At 49.9% G+C, this 22,513-nt stretch overlaps 1 protein-coding gene across 1 annotated transcript in view; it reads left to right on the top strand.

Annotated features, from left to right (window-relative positions):
* Fhad1 (forkhead associated phosphopeptide binding domain 1) overlaps positions 1 to 22,513 on the top strand; it is a 123,762-nt gene that overhangs the window by 64,739 nt on the left and 36,510 nt on the right. The window contains exons 15-20 of the mRNA XM_074081288.1: positions 10,777 to 10,847; positions 12,937 to 13,089; positions 15,817 to 15,921; positions 16,166 to 16,273; positions 18,513 to 18,620; positions 21,746 to 21,853. Of these exons, the coding sequence (XP_073937389.1) occupies positions 10,777 to 10,847; positions 12,937 to 13,089; positions 15,817 to 15,921; positions 16,166 to 16,273; positions 18,513 to 18,620; positions 21,746 to 21,853 (653 nt within the window). The remainder of the gene's footprint in view (positions 1 to 10,776; positions 10,848 to 12,936; positions 13,090 to 15,816; positions 15,922 to 16,165; positions 16,274 to 18,512; positions 18,621 to 21,745; positions 21,854 to 22,513) is intronic.

Genomic DNA, 22,513 nt, shown 5'->3' with positions numbered 1-22,513 from the left:
AAAAAACCCTCCACAAAAAAAGGGCTGGTGGAGTGACTCAAGGTGAAGGCCCTGAGTTCAAACCCCAGTACCACAAAGAAAAAAAGATACACAGGCCAGGTGTGGTTGTGCGTATCTATAATCCCAGCTACTTGGGAGAGGGAGACAGGAAGATTGAGGTTTAAGACCAGGCTGGGCAAAGTTAGTGAGAGACCCTATCTGACAAATGGAAAAATCGAAAGGACTACAGGGAGAGGGGAGCAGGTGGTTCAGGTGAGAGAGGCCCTGAGTTCAGTCCCCAGTACCACAAAAAATAAATAAATACAGAAATGGGTCAGATAGCTGACAAAAACGAAAAGTGACAGAAGCAAAAAGAAGTTTAAATCAAAATTATCCGGTTCCTCTCTCTCAGCAGTAACTGTTGTGATACTGCGTACCTTCCATGGCATTTCCCCCTGGAAATAGCTGTGTGACTCCAGGCAACTTATTTACCCTTTCTGAGCCTCAGTATCCTCATTAGCAAAGTGGGGATAGTAAGGAGTCCCCGCTTAAGAGTCGTAGGGAGGTTTAAAAGCATTGATCTCTGTAAAAGTCACAGAACAGGAATTGCCTACACTCGTTTTTAATTCCACAAGAAAGAGTGTCCTGTTACATCCACTTTTCCTGTTGCTAATGGCATATCATCAGGGAGGCCTTCTGTGTCAACAAGCACCAATCATATTCCCACTGTCAGCAGTGGCGGGGGACACGCTGGTGTGGGAGGCGCTGTCATTTATTTGGACTGCTCCCAATCTTCTGCCCTCATAAACCGTGCTGAGAAGAACAGTGCTCTGCATAGATGTGCTCATCTTCTTCCCATGATCCTAGTGGTGGAGGGCCTGGGCCACCGTCCTTCAGCAAAGGTGCCTGCTAGCCAGATGGCAGGCGCTGAGCAGGGCACAGGTGCAGAGGAGTCACATACGGGTAGAATCCAGGCTGTGGGGATATGGATAGGCCCTGTAAAATTCTCCCAGTTTTATGTTTGAAACTTTTCCTAATAAAATATTAAGGACAATAGGCACTGTCTTGTCTCCCATGTAGCTTATGGTCTCAGGGGACAGATGGGATGGGTATTCATGGAAAAAAATCATTAAAGTAAATATAAACTTCAGTGGTTACAATTGCCACGAGAAAGTGCAGGGCTCCTGTAGAGCCTGGGAGTTGTTTGCCAAAGTAGGGGAGAACATTCTAGGTGGACAGAGGAGCATGGGGGGCCGTGGAGGAAAGGGGAATGAAGAGCACAAGGACAAAAGAAATTGGAGAGTGAGGCAGGCTGGTGAGGGAGGTCAGTTGGGGCTGTGCATATCAGGGCCCATGTCCCTGGGCGTGTGCTCTGCTCTGTCCTAAGAGCAGCAAGAAACCAATGAAAGGTTTTCAGAAAGGAACTGATGGGGCAGATTTGCATTGTAAGACCATCATTTTGGTTGCAAGTCGAAAGCATACTGGAGGGTGGCCGGCCAAGAGCGTAGGAGCCCAAGCAGGGGCTGTTATTAAGGGGTGACGGTGGGGATGGAGAAAGGGAAGACTCTGAGGCCTTTAGGGGGAACTGGATGTGGTTGAAAGGGAAGTAGCAGACAGAAAGAGGTTTGCATAACTTCTAGGTTCCTTGCTTATGAAAAACGACAGATGTGGTTCCCTCACTGAAGTCCAGAGTAAGGCATGTTGGATGAGGCCCAGGTTTGATAGGAAAATGAGTGTGAGGTACCGAAGAGGCAGCCACCACCTATATGCCTTCCCTGGAAATAGAGAAGAGTGATGTATCCCAGCACTCAGGAAAGCATATGCCACATTGAGGGTGCTTCACAGATGTTTGTAGGGTGGATGGTGATGGATGGATGATTGTGGATGGGTGAATGAATGAATGGATTGTAGATGGTGGATGGATGGATCGATGGATGGATGGATTGTGGGTGGGTGAATGGATGGATTATGAATGGACGATGGATCAATGGATTATAGATGGATGGATGAACAGGTGGATGGATGGGTGGATAGATGGATGGTGGAGGGGTGGATTGTGGATGGGTGAATGAATGGATGGATGGATAGACTGTGGATGGATGGATGGATGGATGGGTAGATGGATGGGTGGCTAAAACCATAGGTGTTCTTGGTATCACTTAGAAAGTATTGAGGGAGAAAGAGGAACTCCCTGGACACACCGGAAGAGCCCAATATTTTGAAGATTGTTGACACTACTTGACAAATTGCTCTCCAGGGAAGCTGCATGAATTTGACATTCTTGCATCAATGAACAAGAATAGAGGAGTGATTTTCATACTCTGGTGCTTGAGCATCCCCAGCCAGAATATTTCCCAAATAATCCAGCAGGTTGTATAAAGTTCCTCAAAAAAATAGGCAAAAGTAAAAATAAGATTAACTGTATGTACCTGTATCTCAGTATAGCATAGAGAAGAGGGGACTGATGAGGAGCAGGACAGAAGTCTGCTGAGCTCCCAGCAGCCCAGTGGCTCTCCAGTTACAGTCCTTGCAATCATGGCAGAGTCCTGAGCTCACATGGCACCAGGCAAAGATGGACCAGAGTTCTTCTTGTTCTTCCAGATTAGAACTACAACAAAAACTATCCTGATCTCTCCTGATAACAACTGGACCAAGCTATGTTTGCACTGTCCCCTCCTGACTCCTCCATTCATTTCAGTTGTGGATAACTGTAATCCAGCCATAGGTTACTATGCAGAAACATACTGTAAAGTTGGGCTGTCAGGCCAGCAATTCCAGAAAGTTTTAGGCAGCATTTCTCAGGTCCACCATTTTTCTGTCCTAACTTCATAGAGTTATGGGATTTGAGCAACACTGAACCAGTCCCTGAAGAATCTCCCCACACTAATGTGCTTTCTGGATCCACAAGAATGGGAGAAAGAATGTGGTGTTCCCAAAATACCAGTCTCTTTTTTGCTGCGCTGACCCCCAACTAGCATCTCTTGGAATAATACCCTAAAGTCGACTTGTTGGCAAAACAGTGGTCCAGTGCTGTGTTCTGTGATTACTACTTGATTCTAAGAAGTCAAGAGAAAAAGAATGGAGAGTCATAACAGGAAGATTACTTCATAGAACACGTCCTTCGTCCACTCAGAGGAAGAGGAAGATAGGAAAGGAACTTATCTTCCAGTACAAGCAGTATTAGGATCAGGTCCCAAAAGAAATGGATGAGCCAGAACATTCCCTGTATTCTCTACTGCTGTACCTGACTCCTATCTCAGAGTCATCTGTGCCAGGAGGAGAAAAATAGTGATATTGGTGATAGTGATGATGGTGAAGGTGACGATAGTGATGATGATGATAAAGATGATGCTGATGGTGAAGGTGTTAGTGGTGGAGGTGATGATGGTGGTGATGGTGGTGATGGTGGTGAAGGTGATGATGGTAGAGGTGATGATGGTGGTGATGGTGGTGGAGGTGATGATGGTGGTGGAGTGATGATGGTGATGATGATGGTGGAGGTGATGATGATGGTGATGGTGGTGAAGGTGTTGGTGGTGGAGGTGATGAGGGTGGTGATGGTGGTGAAGGTGGTGGTGGTGGAGGTGTTGATGGTGGTGATGGTGGTGGAGGTGGTGATGATGGTGATGGTGGTGAAGGTGTTGGTGGTGGAGGTGATGATGGTGGTGGAGGTGATGGTGGTGATGGTGAAGGTGGTGGTGGTGGAGGTGATGATGGTGGTGATGGTGGTGATGGAGGTGATGATGGTGGTGGTGGTGGTGGTGGTGATGGTGGTGGAGGTGATGATGGTGGTGGTGGTGGAGGTGATGGTGGTGGTGATGGTGGTGGAGGTGATGGTGGTGGTGATGGTGGTGGAGGTGATGATGATGGTGGAGTGATGGTGATGATGGTGGAGGTGATGATGATGGTGATGGTGGTGAAGGTGTTGGTGGTGGAGGTGATGGTGGTGGAGGTGATGGTGGTGATGGTGGTGAAGGTGGTGGTGGTGGAGGTGATGATGGTGGTGATGGTGGTGGTGGTGATGGTGGAGGTGATGATGGTGGAGGTGATGATGGTGGTGATGGTGGTGGAGGTGATGATGGTGGTGGAGGTGATAATGGTGGTGATGGTGGTGGAGGTGATGGTGGTGATGATGGTGGAGGTGAGGATGGTGGTGATGATGATGGTGGAGGTGAGGATGGTGGTGATGGTGGTGGAGGTGATGGTGGTGGAGGTGATGATGGAGGTGATGGTGGTGGAGGTGATGATGGTGGAGGTGATGATGGAGGTGATGGTGGTAGAGGTGATGATGGAGATGATGGTGGTGGTAAAGGTGGTGATGGTGGTGGTACAGTTGATGATGGTGACCATGCTGGTAACAGCAACCATTCACTACTGAACACTTATATTCTGGGCCCCATTCTCAGCATTTCGCATGCATGTCAGTTCACTCTCACCTCAGCTCCGTGAGGCTGGCTAACTATCCTCACTATAGAAATGAAGACACTGTGGCTCAAAATTGTTTTTAGGATTATTCCACCCAGATAAGACCCATGCACTTCACGTTACTGAGACCAATCAAGGGTCCGCATCCTCTCGTGACCACCCACAAACACCAAGAACCTCTGCGGTCACTGCTCCCGAGGGACACGCAGGAGCTGTGCGGCATTTGGTTCCTCCTGAGTGCTTGGCACTGAGTCATGGTTTTTGTTGTTTTGGGGTTTTTTGGCAGTACTAGGGGTTGAACTTATGCCAGTGAGGCAGGTGCTCTACCACCTGAGCCACCCTGTCTGCCCTTTTTGCTTTGGTTATTTTGAGATAGGGTTTCTCTTTTTGCCAGGGCCGGCCTGGACCACAACCCTCCTGTTTATTCTTCCCCATGTAGCTGAGATGACAGGTGTGTACCACCACTCCCAGCCATTGGTTAAGATGGGGGTGTCTCATGAACTTTTTACCTGAGCTGCCCTCAAACTGCAATCATCCTGATCTCTGCTTCCTAGGCACCTTGGATTACAGACTGGAATCACCAGGCCCAGCTGGGTTACATGTTTTTTGTTTGGTTGTTTGTTTCATGGCACTGGGGTTTGAACTCAGGGCCTACACCTTGAACCACTCCACCAGCCCTTTTTCTGTGATGGGTTCTTCTGAGGGTCTTGCAAACTATTTCCCCTGGCTGGCTTCAAACCTCTATTGTCCTGATCTCTGCCTCCTGAGTGGCTAAGATTCCAGGCATGAGCCACGGGCACCCAGCATGTTACATGTTTTATTCCTGAGTACTTGGCTCTGTTTTAGGTGTTTTACTTCTGGCTACTTAGTTCTGTGTTAGGTCTTTCATGAGTTGTGTGCTTTTACCCCCCCCCCCGCCCCCAGCAGCCCAATGGGGTATCTATTTGCAGTAAGGACACAGAGACTCAGTAATGTTAAAAACTGTCATGTGGTAGGGCCAGGACTCAAACTGAGGTCTCTGTGATCCTAAACGTCTGTGGTTTTGTTTTGTTTTGTTTCGTGACCCCATACTGCCTCTGAAGACCCAGCAGGGCACCTGATCCATGCCTCACCCCCAGAGCGCAGGTTCTGTCACTACCTTGGACAGAGACAGAGCTAAGACTCCTCTCCTGTGTTAAACTCCATCCAATGCACAGGGTGAGCCATCACCACTGGCCTCTTGCCCCATTCCATGTGGTATCTCTGGGGCTCCATCCAGCCCCCCCACCCACACCCACTTCAAAGCCCTCTTCCAACCACCTCACCCCTGCCTTTTAGAGCAGCATCCCTAGATCCTTGTGGCAAGCAAGCTTGTAAATCCTAAGCTATGTTCCCAGAGGAATCCAGGTGGCCTGAGTGTAGGGGAAGGACTTGAAGTCTTGCTGGGAGATATGTTGGGCTGTCCAGGCCCTGCAGGCGTCCAGTGTGTCTGCCAACTGTCCAACTGGTGAGGGGCTTGCTGTAAATCCAGCTGGGAAGACAGTAAGCACCAGAAGGCACTGCCTGCCACTCTGCGGGCTTCCCGGCTACCTTTGATAAGCGAGAGAAAGGACTTCTTAACATCTTTCTACACAAGCTCAGTTGTTTGTCTCTATTTCTGCAAGACTTTATTACAAATAAAAGGCCTCTCTCTGCATGCGTGGAAAATCACCCATTCTCAAAGATCCACAATAAATGAAAAAAGGGAAGAAGAAAGTTACAGTGCAATATGCCTGATGGGCTCTCCTTTGCTTTTTTGAAATGTCAGTAGCTGACCGAAAGAAAATTCTGGAGAAAAATACATCAAATTTTGGAGGACATTATCCCAGTAGAGTGGGTTGCATAGAAACTTTCTTTTCATTCAGTCATTCAACAACTGTTGATTGAGGGTCTACTGTGTGCTGACCACAGCACAAAACACTGAAGATACAGGGGCAATGGACTTCTGAGATATGTGGAGTTTGGGAGTGAACATGTAAAGCTTTTGTAACCAGAATATAAGGAAGACTTGTTTTCCCACATTGCAAAATCCCATCAGGAACACAGCTCATCATCTTATCTAGAAACACCACCTCCCCATCATCTTCCTTGACTCCCTTCTTCCCTCAGTCCTCCATGGATCCCACCCATGACTTGACCCTTCCTTTTGAGTCCTGGGTCATAGGTTGCAGCTGAGCGAAAGTCACTCCATGCTGCTTTGCCACTCCAAATCTCTGTGCCCAAGCCAGAGTCAGCCAGGCCACTTGCCTCCACACACTCTTCATGTTGGTCCCAGCAGCTCTCTCTCCTCAGGACTCCAATCTCACTTTAAAAGGAATGACAGACCTAGATCTGAATTCTGACTCTGCCACTTACCAGCTCTGTGACCTTGGTGAATGTCCACTGTTGCTCTTTAAGCATGAATTCGCTTCCACATTGGTTGTTTCCATGAATCAGAAGATAGGCATAAAATCCTTGGCATGGCGCCTGCACGTAGCAGGTGCTTGACACTTGACAGTCCACACAGGAAGTTCTCAGAAGGTTGCCCAGTGACAGAGTGAGACCTGAGGCAGTTCAAGCCCCTTCCTCTCTCCAACCCCATCTTTTCTTCCTTCCCTCCATCTTCCCCACCGTGTCCTCCCTCCAGATGGTCCTCCATCTCCTGTGTCCCTCCTTCTCTCCATCCTAGGGAACCTAGCGCTCCAGGTCCTGAATGAGGGCCTCCTTCCTTGGTACCCATGGCTGGCCTTTCTCTTCCTCCTGGCTCTTTCCCTTTGCCATCAATCACACATGCCAAGATGGCTGTACCATCTCAGAAAAGGAATTCCTTACAGAAGCCATCATTTCTTCCCCTCCTCCTCTATTGCTCCTACTCCTGACTCCACCTGTGACCTTGAAGATGTGAGCTATGTCCTGTCTTCACTACCAACTTCCTACTTTCCCTTGGCCTCTTTGCCTTGCCACTGCCAAGACACAGACATGGACCGTGGACATGGCACCAGGCCACCATCCTCCCCAAGACCATGTGTGTTCTGGCCTGCCCAGAGTTCTTGGTTTCTAGAAACTGTCTCTGCCTTGGCTCCCCAGGCCTCCTACATCCTGCCCCTCAATCTTTTCTGGCTTTAGCAGCAGCCCCTGCCCCCAGTTCCTGCCCCTAACCAACATGAGCACGTTCTACAGGAGAGTCCTTGGTCCTATACTCTCTGGCCTTCTTTCTCAGCTCCAGGTGCTTCAGCAGTCCCACCTGGGTGGGAGGTCCACATGGACACCTCTGCTCTGCAGGCAGCTGCCAAAAACAGGAGCGCAAGTCGGGCCTCACATAAGGGGTCCAGCAGCGGTAGAGGTAGAGCCCTGCCTGGGTCGTGTCCACCAGAAGGAAGGGAGCTCTTTCCTAGTTCACATCAAGACCCCAGTGGGCAGGGCGTATCTTGCCAACTGGGCATGCCCAGCTCCCCGCTGAGCAGCTCTTAGACAGGACCCATTCTTTCTCCTTAGGCCTGCTTCACTCATCCAGTTCAGAACCCTGAATACCTGAGTGTTCTTTGGACTCTGGGCTCAGCTCCCTGCCTCTAACTCAGTGGAGAGGATTTTACCAGTTAGGGTAAAATCTACAGGCTGTTTTGGTTTTATGTTTGCTTTGTCTTTTGAAACAAAGTCTATATTGTCCAGGCTGGCTTTGAACTCATGGACTTAAGCAATCCTCTGGCCTCAGTGTCCAGAGTAGCCATGACTACAGGTATGCACCACTATGCCCAGCTCTCAAGGAATTTTTTTTTTATTGTTATAACTGGGGTGGAGGGAAGAGGGGTACTCCTGACATCTAGTAGGCAGAGCCAGGGATGCTGCTGAACGCCTTACCGTGCAGAAGACAGCCCCCCAACAAAGAAGGAGCTGGCCTGCCATTCTAGTAGCAAAATAATCCTGCTAGCTCCTTCCTGTAACTCATCCAAGTTATTGTTCTGCAAAAATGCTCTTCAGTATGCCAGCTCGCTGCTCAGTCAGCAGCGGGAGCAGCTGCGACTCAGACCTACAGTCATCCTCACTAGAGCCTGAGTCCCTGCCCAGCCATTGGCAGTCACATGGCTCATCTATCAAAAGGGGTGATGACAGCACACTGCAGTGGATGACGCAGTCATTGCCTAGGGGAGGGCCAGGCATGTAAGATGCACTCAACACATTTCCATGATGTTCCAATGGGGTCTTCATGTTTTAGGCTACTGCTCCAGAACCACCACACACGGCCCTCCCCCTCCCATCCAACTCCACCTGCTGCTCCCCTCCCTCATCAGCTACCCAGTAAAGCTGAGCCTCCCCTCCCCCCACCCACCCCCCACACAATGCCTCTCCCTAGGACCACCTGCCTTTATCCCTGCGTTAGTTCATCTCCTGTGTGCTGCTGTAACAAACTGCCACGAGCTTTGTGACTTTAGACACGTATTCATTTTCTTCAAGTTCTGGATGCCAAAAGTCCAAATTCAGTTCCACCGAAAAAAAGTCAAGGTGTCGGCAGGGTTGGTTCTCACTGGAGGCTCTTGGGGGTGGAGGGGTGGGCACCTCTGCCTTTTTCAGCATCTACAGCCTCATTTCTTAGCTCATGGCCCCTTTCCCCATCTTCAAAGCCAGCAGTGTAGCAACTTCAAATTTCTATGTCTCCATCTTGTCACATCATCTCCTCTGTCACCAAATCTCCTGCAGTCTCCTTCTTACAAGAACCTGTGTGATTAAGGTAAGCCAGGCAGCCCTGGTGACAACAGACTGGCAGTCCCAGCCATAGGATAAACCTACTGTTCTCACAAACCTTAAATCCAGTGGGGGGATTTGGTGTGAAGTGACCTCCTGTGTGACAGGCCAGCATTGGAGAATACATCCATTTTGTCACTGCCCCATATAGCATGCTATGGTCAGGTGTCATGTTGAAAAGTGGCCAGTTGTTTGAGACTGAACTACTCTGGGGACCTGAAAACAAGGGACAGTTGCAACTCAGGGAGGCTGGGGACACCCTGCCACTGTGTCTGGGTGGGAGACAGTCATGAGACGCAGTTGTGGAGAGGGGAAGGTAGGCACTGACTGCTAGGAAGTTAAAACAGCAGGGAGCTCGAGCTGGAGAGGGCACAGTGGTCAGGAGACCACTGCTGGAGAGCCTGTGGCTGGCTGGCCACTCTGCCTCAGGTGCTGCCTCCCTGCTGCATGTGGTTTGCTAAAATGCAGGACTGAGAGCTCTGAGCCCAGGCCCCTCACTTTCCCCAGCCTCCTCCTTCCTGCTGGCTGTTGGGTCATTACTGCTGGGAAAGTTCAGGGCTCCCTGGGTTCTCCCCTCCAGTGCACATCTCGACACTCTCTTTGCTTCCCCTGATCTCAGACTAACTCAGGAAATACCTTTCTAGTCTTAAAGTTTGCATTTGCGAAGCCCTGAGTTCAAACCCCAGTACCAAAAAGCAAAAACACTACATTGAAATTCCATCTCACTCCAGTCAGAATGGCAAGCATCAAGAAGACAAATGCTGTGGGAGGATTTGGTGTGAGTGACCTCCTGTGTGGCAGGCTAGCATTGGAGAAGGAATCCATTTTGTCACTCTCCCAAATGCTGGCAGGGATGTGGTGGGAAAGTAAATTAGTACGGGTACTATGGAAATCAGTGTGAAGATTCCTCAAAAAACTAAAATTAGAATTACCATATGATCCAGTGACACCACTCCTGGACAAGTGTCAAAGGACCATAATTCAGGAAAAATAGAGACACCTGCACATCCCTGTTTACACAGCCCTATTCACAATCAGCCTCAGTGCCCATCAACAGATGAATGTATGGTATCTATCCACAAAAGAGTTTTGTTCAGCCATAAAGAATGAAATTATGTCATTTGCAGGAAAATAGATGGAACTGGAGATGATCGTGATAAGCAAAATAAGCCAGACTCAGAAAGAAAATACCACATTTTCTCATATGCAGAATCTAGATTTAAAAAAAAAAAAGACATGAAATTAGAAAGGCGACTATGTGGGAAGAGAGGGGGACTACTGGGGGCAGAGGGAGTGTGAGGATGACGGCAGTGGTCACGATCAAAGTACATTATATACAACTATGAAAATGTCATAATGAAAATCGTTACTTTGTACAATTTTTAAAAAAAAAAGAATCCATGGGATTATATTGGGTCTGCCCAGATAATCCCGGATGACCCGGCATGTCAGAATCCTTACCTGCTAGGCTTGATGGCACACACCTGTAATCCCAGCACTCAGGAGACAGAGGCAGGAGGATCACAAGTTCAAGGCCAGCCTGGGCTACATAATAAGATCCTATCTAAGAAAAGAGAAAAGACATTATAAGAAAGGTGAATTGATTCTTACCTTTTCCTTACTTCTCTTTTTTAGGGTTCCCCTTGTATTTGCAATATCTTCTGGAACATTACAAAAAAATTATGAGCCAGACTCAGGATCTTCAGGTAATTCTTGATTTTCTACAAGTTCATTCCTTAGCATTTTGTTTTTCAGTACTGAGGCCTGAACTCAGGGCCTTCACCTTGAGCCACTTCACCAGCTCTATTTTTGTGAAGGATGTTTTGAGATAGGGTCTCCCAAACCATTTGCCCGGGCTGGCTTCGAACCTCAACCTCCTGATGTCTGCCTCCTAAGTAGCTAGGATTACAGGCGTGACCACCAGCACCCGGTCTCCCTTAGCATTTGTGCGAGAGTCGGGCCACACTCTCCAAGAGGTGATATGACTTCTCCATTTGCACTCAAATGGACTCAGACAAGGTGGCTAAGATCATCCACCACACAAGGGCAAAGACAGGGCACCCGTCCCCTGTCTGGCCTCCTGAGCTAACCACAGTGCTTATTCTCCTTCCTCAAAATCCCAAATGACCGAAAGTCATCGGCTTTTGAAAACCATGTTTATTAAATGCAGTAGATGAATTGCAGCTACCATGGCCAGGATAGGGGAGTTATTAAAAGAAAAGATGGTCCTAAGGATTGTGTCATTCTGTCCACTCTTGTCATGACAATGCTGCATAACACAACTTCGGCTCTCACATGCCCAGGGGCAGCAGGTAGGTGGCTCTGCTGAGCTTGGATGGACTTGTTCGGTCTTCTGGGGGTTGGCTGGCCTTGGTTGATCGAGGCTGGCCTCAACGGAGCCACTCCACTCCACGGGTCTCTAATTCTCCAGCAGACTAGCTCCATATGCAGACTACAAGAGAAAGCAGGACCAATCGTGGAGTGCTGCTCGATCCTCTGCTTGTGTAATGTCTGCTAACACCCCATTGGTCAAGCAAGTCACATGGCTGACTGAGTTCAGGGGTAGGGAGTGGGGTATGGGCAGGCACTGCAAGTTACATAGGCAAAGATATGGATAGAAGGGAGCTTGGAGAATCAGGACTGCCAATCCAGTCACCAGCAGATACCCAAGTCCAGGGCATTTTCTGTAAGGGACCAGAAAGCAAATATCTTAGTTTTTGCAGACTGGTCGAAGTCACAGCTATTCACAGCTATTCAACTCTGCTGTGGTAGGAGGAGGGCAGCTACACACTGCATGCAAATGGGTGTGCATGATGGACATGGCTCTGTGCCAATAAAACACTACTTGCAAGCTGGGCACCAGTGGCTCACACCTGTAATCCTAGCTACTTGGGAGACTGAGATACAGAGGATCTTGGTTCCTGGCCAGCCCAGGCAAAAACATTTGCAAGACCGCATCCCAGTGGAAAAAGGCTGAGCATGGTGGTGCGCACCTGTCCTCCCCGTGACGGTGGGAAATGTAAATTGCCCTACCTAGACAAAAAGTGAGACCCTATCTCCAAAATTACCAGGGCAAAAAGGGCTGGATCTTGGCTCAAGTGGTACAGCACCTGCCTAGCAAACAGAAAGCCTTGAGTTCAAACCCCTGTACCACCGAAACAAAAAACAACAAAAAAAAACATACTTAACAAAAGCAGACAGTGGACCAGATCTCCCTATAATTTGTAATTTGGAAATCCAAATTTGTAATTTGGACTATAATTTGTAAGCCCCTTGTCCATTCTCATTTCATAGATATGGTCATCCAAGTCCAGAGAGGTTGGTGACTCTTTGGTTGCCACACAGCTCACTGGTGAAAGAACCAAGAGAACAGCTCAGGCCTTCTGATTCCTAGCTCACTGCCTTTTGTCTCACACACAGCAAATGGTAACCAGTAACTCTGGCTACCGTTCACTGGGCCACCTACGATATACTAAGCATTGTGCTAAAAGCTTTCCATCGTTATCTCATTTAATCTTGCACTCATCTAAGGCACAGATACTATGATTAACCTCAGTTTCTGCCAAGAAGCATCTAGAAGGAACAAGAGCTGAGATTCTATGTGGATCGAGTGGCATCTCAGTGTTCTCCTGCTTCCCCACCAGTAACTAGGCTAAGTAGAGTTTGCCATGTTTTTAAGAAATTTTGTGTAGACTTTTGTCCCCTGGGGAAAGGAAACAACTTGGGAAGGAATGGGGAAAACAGCTCCTTCATCCTGTCCCTGTCAGCCTTAGTTTCCTTTCCTCTCAACTTTAGGTCAAGGTCAAAACTTCCCAGGAAGCTCAGCAGTCTTTGCTGCAGGAAAAGCTGCGGGAGCACCTGGCAGAGAAGGAGAAGCTTAGCGAACAGAGGCTGGAGCAAGAGGAGAAGCTGAAAGCCAGGATCAGGAGGCTGGTGGAGGAGAAGGAGGTAGGTGGTCCCTACCTGTGCTACGGGAAGAGAGGCGAGGCCTTCCCCAGGAGGCTCAGAACATGGGCTTGGAGGCCTCTTAGCAGCTGCTGAGTTACTACTGTGACTCAAAACCAATTACACAGGCTGAAGAATTTCCAATTGCACTTGAAGCTCGAATTCCAAAACTCACAGCAAAATCAACATGCAAAGGCGGGATTGCTGAAATTTCAAGAAATGCTACCTTGTTCATTTCTCTGTTGCCATTGAGTATACAAATCAGAGCTGTCCCTGTAGGTCCTGGTTTGTAAGCTACAGATGAAGTGTGGGTGAAATTGATTTGAGATTACTTCAGTCTTTTGCTTTCTCTTTATACACGTGAGGGAAACAAATGGCCAAAATTGTCTCACTTTTATAGAAACCAGGCCAATTAACAGACACCTGACAGCGGCACCGATCAGATGCTAACTGGCTAAGGTGCCAGATCATCCGGGGATCTGGGGATCTGGGAATGTGGCTAAAACGCAGGCTGTCACTTCTGACAAGCTCCCAGATGGCGCTGGCGTCCCAGGCAAGAGAGCAGAGTCTCAGAGAGGCTTTCCCCAAGTTTCCTGGGAAGAACAACTTTGCCAAGACACTTCATTAAAAATACAGGTCCTCGGCCCCTGGCCCAGACCCACTGAGTCAGACTCTGTAGAGGGGAGGGGACCACACTTCATAAGCCAGTTCTTGTCCTGGTCTTGCAGTTGGCCCTTTGTGACACTCAGGGACCCGCCCTGTGTGTGTGCCACTACCTTCACTGACATCATCCTGGATCAGTAGTTTGTGACTTTGGCCACACTTTTGTCATTTAAGAAATTTTAAAATACTAAGCCTTGCCCCTCCCCCAACCCCGATCTAAACTGGGGGAGGTGACCCAGCTGTGGAAATCACCAGTCGTTCCAAGTGATTCTGCTGAGCAGCCACAGTTGAGAACCATTGTTGGTGGTGGGCGTAGACCCCCCCCACCCAGGACAGCAGCCTTCATCTACTGGAACCCAACACCCTCCCCAGCACCTCCTTTCTCCCCCATGTGGAGATCTGGACCTGTGCTGTGCCATCTTTTCCTGGCTCCAGTTCACTGCCTCCCTTCTTGGACCAATCTCCTCCATCACACACACCTTCCCCAGTCCTCTCCAAACCTCTGCCTCTGTCATTTCCATCCTCTGATACCCACCTGGTTACCTCGGGCCATCTCTCTCCTCTTCCAGGCTTCTCTCTTTGCTTCTTTCTCTGCCTTTAGTGAACTAAAAGATTAAAAGGAAGAAACATCGGACAAAAACTCCCTACAAAGGTAAGATTTGTGATAACCAGAGATCAGGTAGCAGATGCTGAAGAACTACTACAGAGAAGGGGGGGGGGGGGGAAGCACCATTCTGCAGGAGAAACCAAAACCAGAAGGCCCTAGAAACCTTCAAAGTCCTCCTACCTCTCCACCCACTTCCTCGCTTCTCTGATGACAACTACTTCCCCTTTAGCTCAGCTTTCCAAATGTCCTGTTCCATTGCTTTAATGTTGGGTTGTTTGTTTCCATTTTTGGAGATGTGGCACTTCGGCCCCACCACATTAAACACCCCTTTAGTCACCAGCCTGGGCCTCCTTGACACCCATTGGTGACACTGCTCCTTGCAGACAGTGTCTAAGGTCCACTTCCAACCCTTCCTAAACACACACAACTTCATGCACCAGCCCCAGCAAAGGGAGGAAGTGATGTCACGTCCCCACCCAGACAGAGGTGACATGGCTCATGGGCACCATGGCTCCTGTTCAGTCACCCTTCCTGAGACACTTATACAGACCAACTTCACTCTGGAGCCTCATTTAGAAGTCCCCTGGCCTTTCATGCTGAGTGTAGTTTCTAAATGGCCCTTCCTCTTGCCCTGTGACCACCTCAGCTCACCGTTCCATCCAAGCTCACCTGTTGGGCTCCCTCTCAGATCATGGTTTGTTTGAGGACTTGGTTTTAATGGCAACAGAAATTCCAGGTTCCTTTTTAAACCTCGCAAAATTCCTGTCTTTAAGAATTGCTAACAATGTCCACGTGATTCGTGTACGTACCACTGTTTCAACTTGGGATCAGTCAACTTTTTCCACAAAGAACCAGACAGTTCAACATGACTTCTCAACTCTGCTCTTATGCAAAAGCACCCATGAACCACATACAAATAATGACCATGGAGTGTTCCAATAAAATTTTATTTACAAAGAACAGGCAGTGGGCCAGAATGGGTCCAAAGGCCAGTTTGCAAACACTGGTTTAGGACACAAGCTTTGCAATCACATGGGCCTGTTGTTCATCTTCCTGCTCACATGATTTCTAGTAAATTCACCAGATTCTCTAAGGTCTCTAAGTCTTTTTCCTCCTCTGCAGTGGGGGTGAGTGGTTGTCACTGTGCCAAGAACCTCTGTTCATCATGAGATCTGTTCCTCACATCAACCCAACATAGGAAGTAGTACAGTACCCACTGTATAGGGAAACTGAGGCTTCCATACAGACTCTCACTTACCAGGACCCTACAGCTGGGAGGGATCCATGTGGGACTCGCATCTGGATATGCCCAGAGCACATGCTCCAAGCCCCTAGGCTCCACGGCCACCATTGTCCTTGGGGCCTGGCACAGAGTGAAGGGCAGACTTACGAGGAACCTGTCAGAGTTCAGATTCCTGCCATGGCTACCAGCTAGACCAACAAGGACCTTTGACTTGCAGGCTTTGGAGGAAAGTGTCATTCAAGAGAAAAGCAGAGCCAAGAAGGCCTTAGAGGAGGAGCAGACGAGAGCCCACGAGCTGGATTGTCGCTTGGCCCGTCAGAAGGTATGCAGCTCGAAGAGACAGAGGCAGCCTGAGCCTGAATCCAGGCCCTACAACTGGGAGGGATCCATGTAGGACTCTCCCCTGGGCCTGCCCATATCAGAGCCCATTGCCAGCCCCTGGACTCTGCTGCCCAGTCCCCTTGTGGGTGTGGTAAGGAGTGAAAGGCAAACCACACAGAGCCTGGCAGAATCCAGCTTCCTGCCATGGCAACTAGGTGTGTTTGGTAATGGTCCTTGACTTGCAGGTTCTGGAGGAAAGCATTGTGCAAGAGAAACTCAGAGCCAAGGAGGCCTTAGAGGAGGAGCAGGCGAGAGTCCAGGAGCTGGAGAGCTGCTTGGCCCGCCAGAAGGAGGTACACACTCAGCTCAATTGCTGGGGGAGGTAGAGTCAGCTGGAGTCAGATCCGCTTGAGGCTCCAGGGCCCTATGGAAGTAAGTTCAGAACCACAGGGGTGGGGAGGCAAAGTGTGGTAGCACTGTCCTGGAGCTGGGTTTCGGGGCTTTGGGAAGCTGAGTAAGTACTAGCTGTTGTAATTCTCACTCTGCCACATCTCCCTCCACTTCTGTGTAGGGCTTGCTTGCTGTCAACCCATTTTCCTCGCCCACCACGAGGGAAAAAGGGGTCCCCAGACATAGCCAGGCAGCCTGACCTGACCCAGAGAAGAGTCAGCCCCCTGTAAACAGTGTCTCTCAGGTCTGCCCAAGTCATGTCTCCAGGGAAGGCAAAGAGGGGACTCCCTTGGAGACATTTAAGTCAAACAGCACCCAAGGATCAACATCTGAGCCAGGAGGGCCCTTGAATTTAGAGATTCTGAGGTCACAGGGGACATCAGAGAAAGACTGAAGCCTCAAGTGGAGGGTAGACACCGCTGGGACATCCAGGTATGTCCAAACATCAGCTGCTCCTGGCAGGACCTGGCTGGCTTTCTACCCAAGGAATGTGAGTGGCCTCCAGTGAATATTTGACTTTTTCTGGGGGTTTGACTGGGATTTGAACTCAGGGCCCTGAACTTGGTAGACAGGTGCTCTACCACTTGAGCCCCTCCCCCAGCCCTCGGCTTCTTTTTTTAGATCTTCTACCATTTTGTCTGATGGATCTTTAAAGACAGGAGAACCACTAGGTCATAATTTGGGTTTTGAAGTTGTGTTAAAGGTCAGTTCCCAGCTGGATGAGATGGCTTATGCCTCTAATCCTAGCTACTTGGGAGGCTGAGATTAGAAGGACCGAGGTTTGAGGCCGGACAAAAACGTTTGTAAGACCCCATCTCAAGTGCTGTGATTATGCACCTGTCATCCTACCTATAGCAAGAAGCCTAAAATAGGAGGATTGCCATCCAGGCCAGCCTGGGCAAAGGTGAGAGATCCTATCTCCAAAATAACCAGAGCACAAAAAGGGCTGGGGGTCTGGCTCAAGCCATAGAGAATCTGCCTAGCAAGCACAAAGCCCCAAGTTCAAGTACTGCAAGCCCCAGTACTGCAAGAAAAAAAAAATGTTGCCTGCCACCATTCCTGGTGGCCCATCTTTGCTTCAGGGGGCCTGCCCAGGAGAAAGTCTGGTGCGGACCTGTGGGTTCAGACATGGCAGCCAACCCTTTGTCACCTGAAGGTACCTTGAAGTCTCTTTCACAATTTATTAGCCAGAAACCCACCTGAGACACTGAAAATGAATGTGACGTTCCCATGATGTCACTACTTGGTGCTCTGTTGAGAGCTGGTATTGGGTCAATAGAGTGCGGAGCTCCTTCACTACTTTTCACTCCAAAATATTCAACATGGCCGTCTTGGGGATGGCTCACCAGGGCCCTCATGGTGGGCTGTCCTAGAAATTGTGCTCCAGATTCAACATGCTGATGGTCAGCTGGGGTTTAGAGGGCCATCCATGTGAAAGTTAGGGTGTCCTTTACTGTAGTGATAAGAAACGAGCTAGACCATCATTTTACATCCTTTGGGGATTTGTTTGAAGCCCTTTAGCTGCACAGCTTATCTGTGAATAACTTTCCAGATGAAATTCCTTGACTAGGAACAGGAATAACTAGCTCCATCTTCTCAGTAGTCCCACCTGGAGCATCGTCAGCAGGGCTGGCCACACACCCCTTCTGGAAGTTGGTACATTGGGGCTCGTCCATTCAGCCCCCTCTCTCCCTGGACACCAGATTCCCAGTCAGATTTATTTCCATCATGGGCAGTTCCAATACTAATGAGGCTCTTCCCCATCGGAGAGGCCCCCTGCTCCAGTGACAGGCAGCCTGGTCTCCTCCACTTGCGGGTCCCCTCCCGGGGCCTCTGTGTGCGGGCTGTGAGCTTTCCTCTGTGCAGGATCCCAATCCAAACCTCAGGGCTGACAGACCATGTGGCCCTAAGCCCTCACCTCCTCCTGTCCTCTGTCTCCTCATGTATGAAATAGGCCACTTGCAGTCCTTCCCAATAACAGGGTCACTGTGAGGGCAAGGTTCCCACCATGAGTAGAGGACCACCCAGGGCCCAGCATGTAACAGCCATCCCGCCATTTTAGCTGCCCACTGTTAATGTGTCAGTATTCACAGTGTGGGCCCCTGGCGGGCGGCCTCCCAAACCACTGCTCTTGACTTTCAGGTCTTGGAGAGCAGCTTGTCCCTTGAGAAAAGGAAGGCAAAGGAGGCCCTCGAGGTGGAACGGAGGAAAGTGCAAGACCTGGAGAATCACTTGACCCAACAGAAGGAGGTAGGGGCAACCAGAACCTCTTGGAAAGAACTTGCAGGTCAGGCATGCCTGAGAGCGTGGGGTTCATGGCCCAGCAGCAGCTCCACAGTAAGTGGCCGACATCTGCCACTCACTAGCCTTTGGTTCTGGAAGATCCAAACTTCCAATCCTTCAGTGTCCTCATCAGAAAAGTGGTTCCCATCCTCACACCCCATGGTGGAAATGTTACTGCACGTAGGGTGCATGGAACAGTCCTGGCACTCAGGCCTCTTGCTTATCCTGCTGTCTGCTCAGCCACCTGGGGCAGGGGAGATGCTACCAGGAGAGAACCCCAGGTACAGCTGGCTGGTCTCTTAGCCACTGTTGTCATCCTCGTCACAGCAAGGTGTGACAGGAGAGACACTCTGCTGGTGTCCTGGCTTCTCAGGGGGACCTGCCATCAGGCAAGAGACACAAATATTCCCAAGTAAGACGGGGCAGGCAGGGATGGACGCAAGAGGTTCCCCCGGTAGTCATATCAGATACACACTGGGGACGGGTAAGAAGTGCAGTGTCACAGAGACCATGGTGTGGGGGAGGTGAGGAGAGGCCTCCAAATGCCAGGCCCAGGCAAAACAGGAAACATCCACCCACCCACCCCACCAGCCTGGGGACCGGATTACCAGACACTCCTGTCCAGAACAGGCAGATCCCAAGGCCCCAAGGCCCAGCCTATCTCTCTCAGCCACAATGCCCACGTCTCACCCATGGAGCTGAGGGTCAGAGAGACATCGCTCAGTAAGCTACACTTCTTTCAACACAAGCTGGGGATAGACGTGGCAGATTCACCCACCCTGGCCTTGTGAAGCTTGCAGAAACAGAGCTGACGGCTCAGTGCATTGTATGATTTGGTTTGATTCATTATCCATCATCTCAGTGTGTGCCCCTCCTCCACCCCTGTCCCAGGCCTCACCCCTGTGTCAGGCCCTGTTCTGGGTGCAGTGGGCCTTGCTGCCCCAGAACTCCCTGCCCCCAGCAAAGGGAGGCAGTCCCCACATAAGCAAAGAGGACGCCTCCCAAGTCCAGTACCAAGGGGAAAGTAGGCAGAGGGCAGGCTAGAGAGTGATCGTCAGCAGGGAGGAGGTGACCTTTGAGCAAAACCTGGAGGGGCAGTATCACCGGGGCTCGATGGACTCTGAAGAGGTTTCCTGAGAGAGTGAAATCCTCGACTCAATGGGCCCTTGTTTGACACTGGAGTGTTTTGGGTGAGAGCAGGGGAGGGCCGTGGACATTCCTTTCTTCTGAGCACCTGGTTATCACGAGCACTTGGCTATCATTCCTGCTACTGCACTGTGTGGACGTTATCACCCAACAGGAGTTATGATGCAATGGTCAGCGATCAGCTTTTCTGTATCAGGACATCGAAACATAGACTTCTTTCTGTAATTTTAAGAAGCAGTCCCTAGACCAAGGAGGGGATGGTCCCGGGCAGCTTTTTCAGCACCTGCATTCTTCTCAGAGATAAATTGGCTTAGTTTCTGGACTCTTACCAACGGCGTAGGGAAAAGGGAGAGAGATTATTTACACATTGCAGCTCATCAAGGGAGTGTGAGGCTTACAGCAAAGAAAATAGTGCCTGTGTGCTTGTAACCGAGCTATTCCCCAATACAATGTTTATTTCTGGATTCCTGGCTCCTGTTTCCCATGCCTAAAGAGAACAGAACCTGAGCTAGCAAGGAGGATGGGAGGCGATGAAACCAAGGCTAGAGTGAGATGGGAAGGAAGCAGGGAACAACATGGGGAGACAAGGAAGAACAGAAAGGCTCTTCATGGAGGCCTAAAAGGATCCATCTGGTGTTCAAATCCTAGCTTTGCCCTAACATGCTGTGTGACCCTGGCAAGGCCTTTGCCTTCTCTGTATTCCCAGCTATAATGTAAATAGAGGTCTAGTCCTGGTTAGGCACTTGGCCCAGTGAAACCAGACTCCAGGGCGGGGCCCAGTGTTCCTCAACAAAGGTCTTGGCAGTAGGACTGCACTGTGTCTGCAAGGAAGGTTGGCCAGAGTCCAAATCTCAATGGTGGGGTGGGAGTGGGGACAAACCCAAGGTCACAGCTGCCCCAAAGCATGGGCCAGGGATAGGGTCTTGAAGCCTGGGCCCACCAGGCAGAGTGGCAGACATATAAACATGCCTGCTTCCAGAGAGGATGGGGTCTGAATTAGGGGACAGATAAGGCAGGGCCCCAGACTAGGTGGTTCAGTGGTTAGGGTGGGGGCACTGGAGTCTGCTCAAACACAGGGAGCATTGGGAAAGGTGGCCCACACATCCCCCAGTCTCACCGGCTCTAATGAAAGCCTCTCTGCCCCACAGTGTCTTCTTTTTAGTAAGAATGCCTGTTCACTAAAGAAAATGTAGAAACCACAGACCAATGAAAAGTCGTTATTTCCCCCCAAATAACTGCTGTTCACATTTTGGTACCTGATTCTCCAGCCTTTTGTCTGCAGGGGGACACAGTGTCTTGTGAACGTTACGTCAGTATGGGGGTTACAGTTAACAAGTTCCCACAACTGCAAATAGACTTTTTCCACCCATTCTGGTCATCACCTCCTGGGATCTGCACAGGGGTGGGCAGGCCTCTGACCTCCTACCTGGCCTGAGGGGTACGTGTTCTCAGCTCCAAACTGCTTGTCACGTTTTGAGACCCAGATCTTTGTGGTCTGAAAACACGCCTGTGTCCTTCGAAGCCACAGGCATCAGGCCTGCGGGGACAGGAAGTATGACCAGGTGTTGTCTGTCTTGCCCCACCTCCCCAAAGCCCCGGTACTTCCCAGTGAGAGCCTGTGCTGGTGCCAGTACCTGCTGGGTTAGTAGGTGGCTCGACGCCTGATGACGGGACCTGGGCACACATGGGCGGATCATTTCCTGAAACCATCCCCAGAGTTCTGAGTGATGAATAGCTTTCTCTGTGTACATAACTAAGGGAGACTTGGTTTCCTGGCTCCAGCCTGGTAAGCACCAAACTTCTTGCCTCTCTCCCTGGGCACTGACGTCTTGCTCCCAAGTTCTGTGTCACCGATTTCAACAGTGACTCATCCTGGCTGTCCTTTTCAGTGACACTTCCCTTCCTCTCAGTTCACCACTTTCAGTCCCCTTGTCCTTGACCTCCAGATGTCGGAGAGCAGCATGGCATATGAGAGACACAGATTGCAGGAGGCCTTAGAGAAGGAGAAGAGGAAGGGGCAGGACCTGGAGAACCGCTTAACCAAGCTGAAAGAGGTATGAGTCTCGGAGAGGAAAGGATGAGGTGGTTGGGGTTCAAATCTTCCCTCTGCCCCTGTCTGGCTGTTGGAGTTTAGGCAAGTTGCTTACCATCTCTGTGCTTTGTTGTCCTCACATCCTAAATCCATACAATGTCAATGGGTCCATCTTATGATTCACTGTGAGACATGACTACGAATGCACACACAGAGCACTTCTGTGGGTTGGCTTATAGGATTATTACAAGCCTGAGGCTCAGAAGCCACAGGGCAGGATCTGAACCCGGACTCCCAAACTCTTCATCTTCTCCCCATCTCTCTACTGAGCTTCAGCCTTGTGTGGGGTAAGAGAGACGTCAGGTTGTACACACCTGCACCTCTGATCACTTCCATGTCGGTTTCCCACCAGCACTGGTCATTGTCATCATCGTCACCTACGAAACTGAAGTGATGACTTCTAGTTGGAGGCACAGTGGGTGGCCCATGACCTCACAAACTGTAGACATCATTCGTTCCTCCTGGTCCCCTATAGTGCAGAGGACAGACACACACACCATGACTGATAACTTGAAGTCAAGAAATCCTTCCAATCTCAGTCTCCCAAGTAGCTAGGATTACAGGCATGAGCCACCAGTGCAGGGATAGGAGTCTGCATTTTTATCAAGTAATATCAAAGAGC

The sequence above is a fragment of the Castor canadensis genome, chromosome 7 (assembly GCF_047511655.1).
Source record: "Castor canadensis chromosome 7, mCasCan1.hap1v2, whole genome shotgun sequence".
In the NCBI taxonomy this organism is placed as follows: Eukaryota; Metazoa; Chordata; class Mammalia; order Rodentia; family Castoridae; genus Castor; species Castor canadensis.
This window is presented reverse-complemented; position numbering and strand designations above follow the sequence as displayed.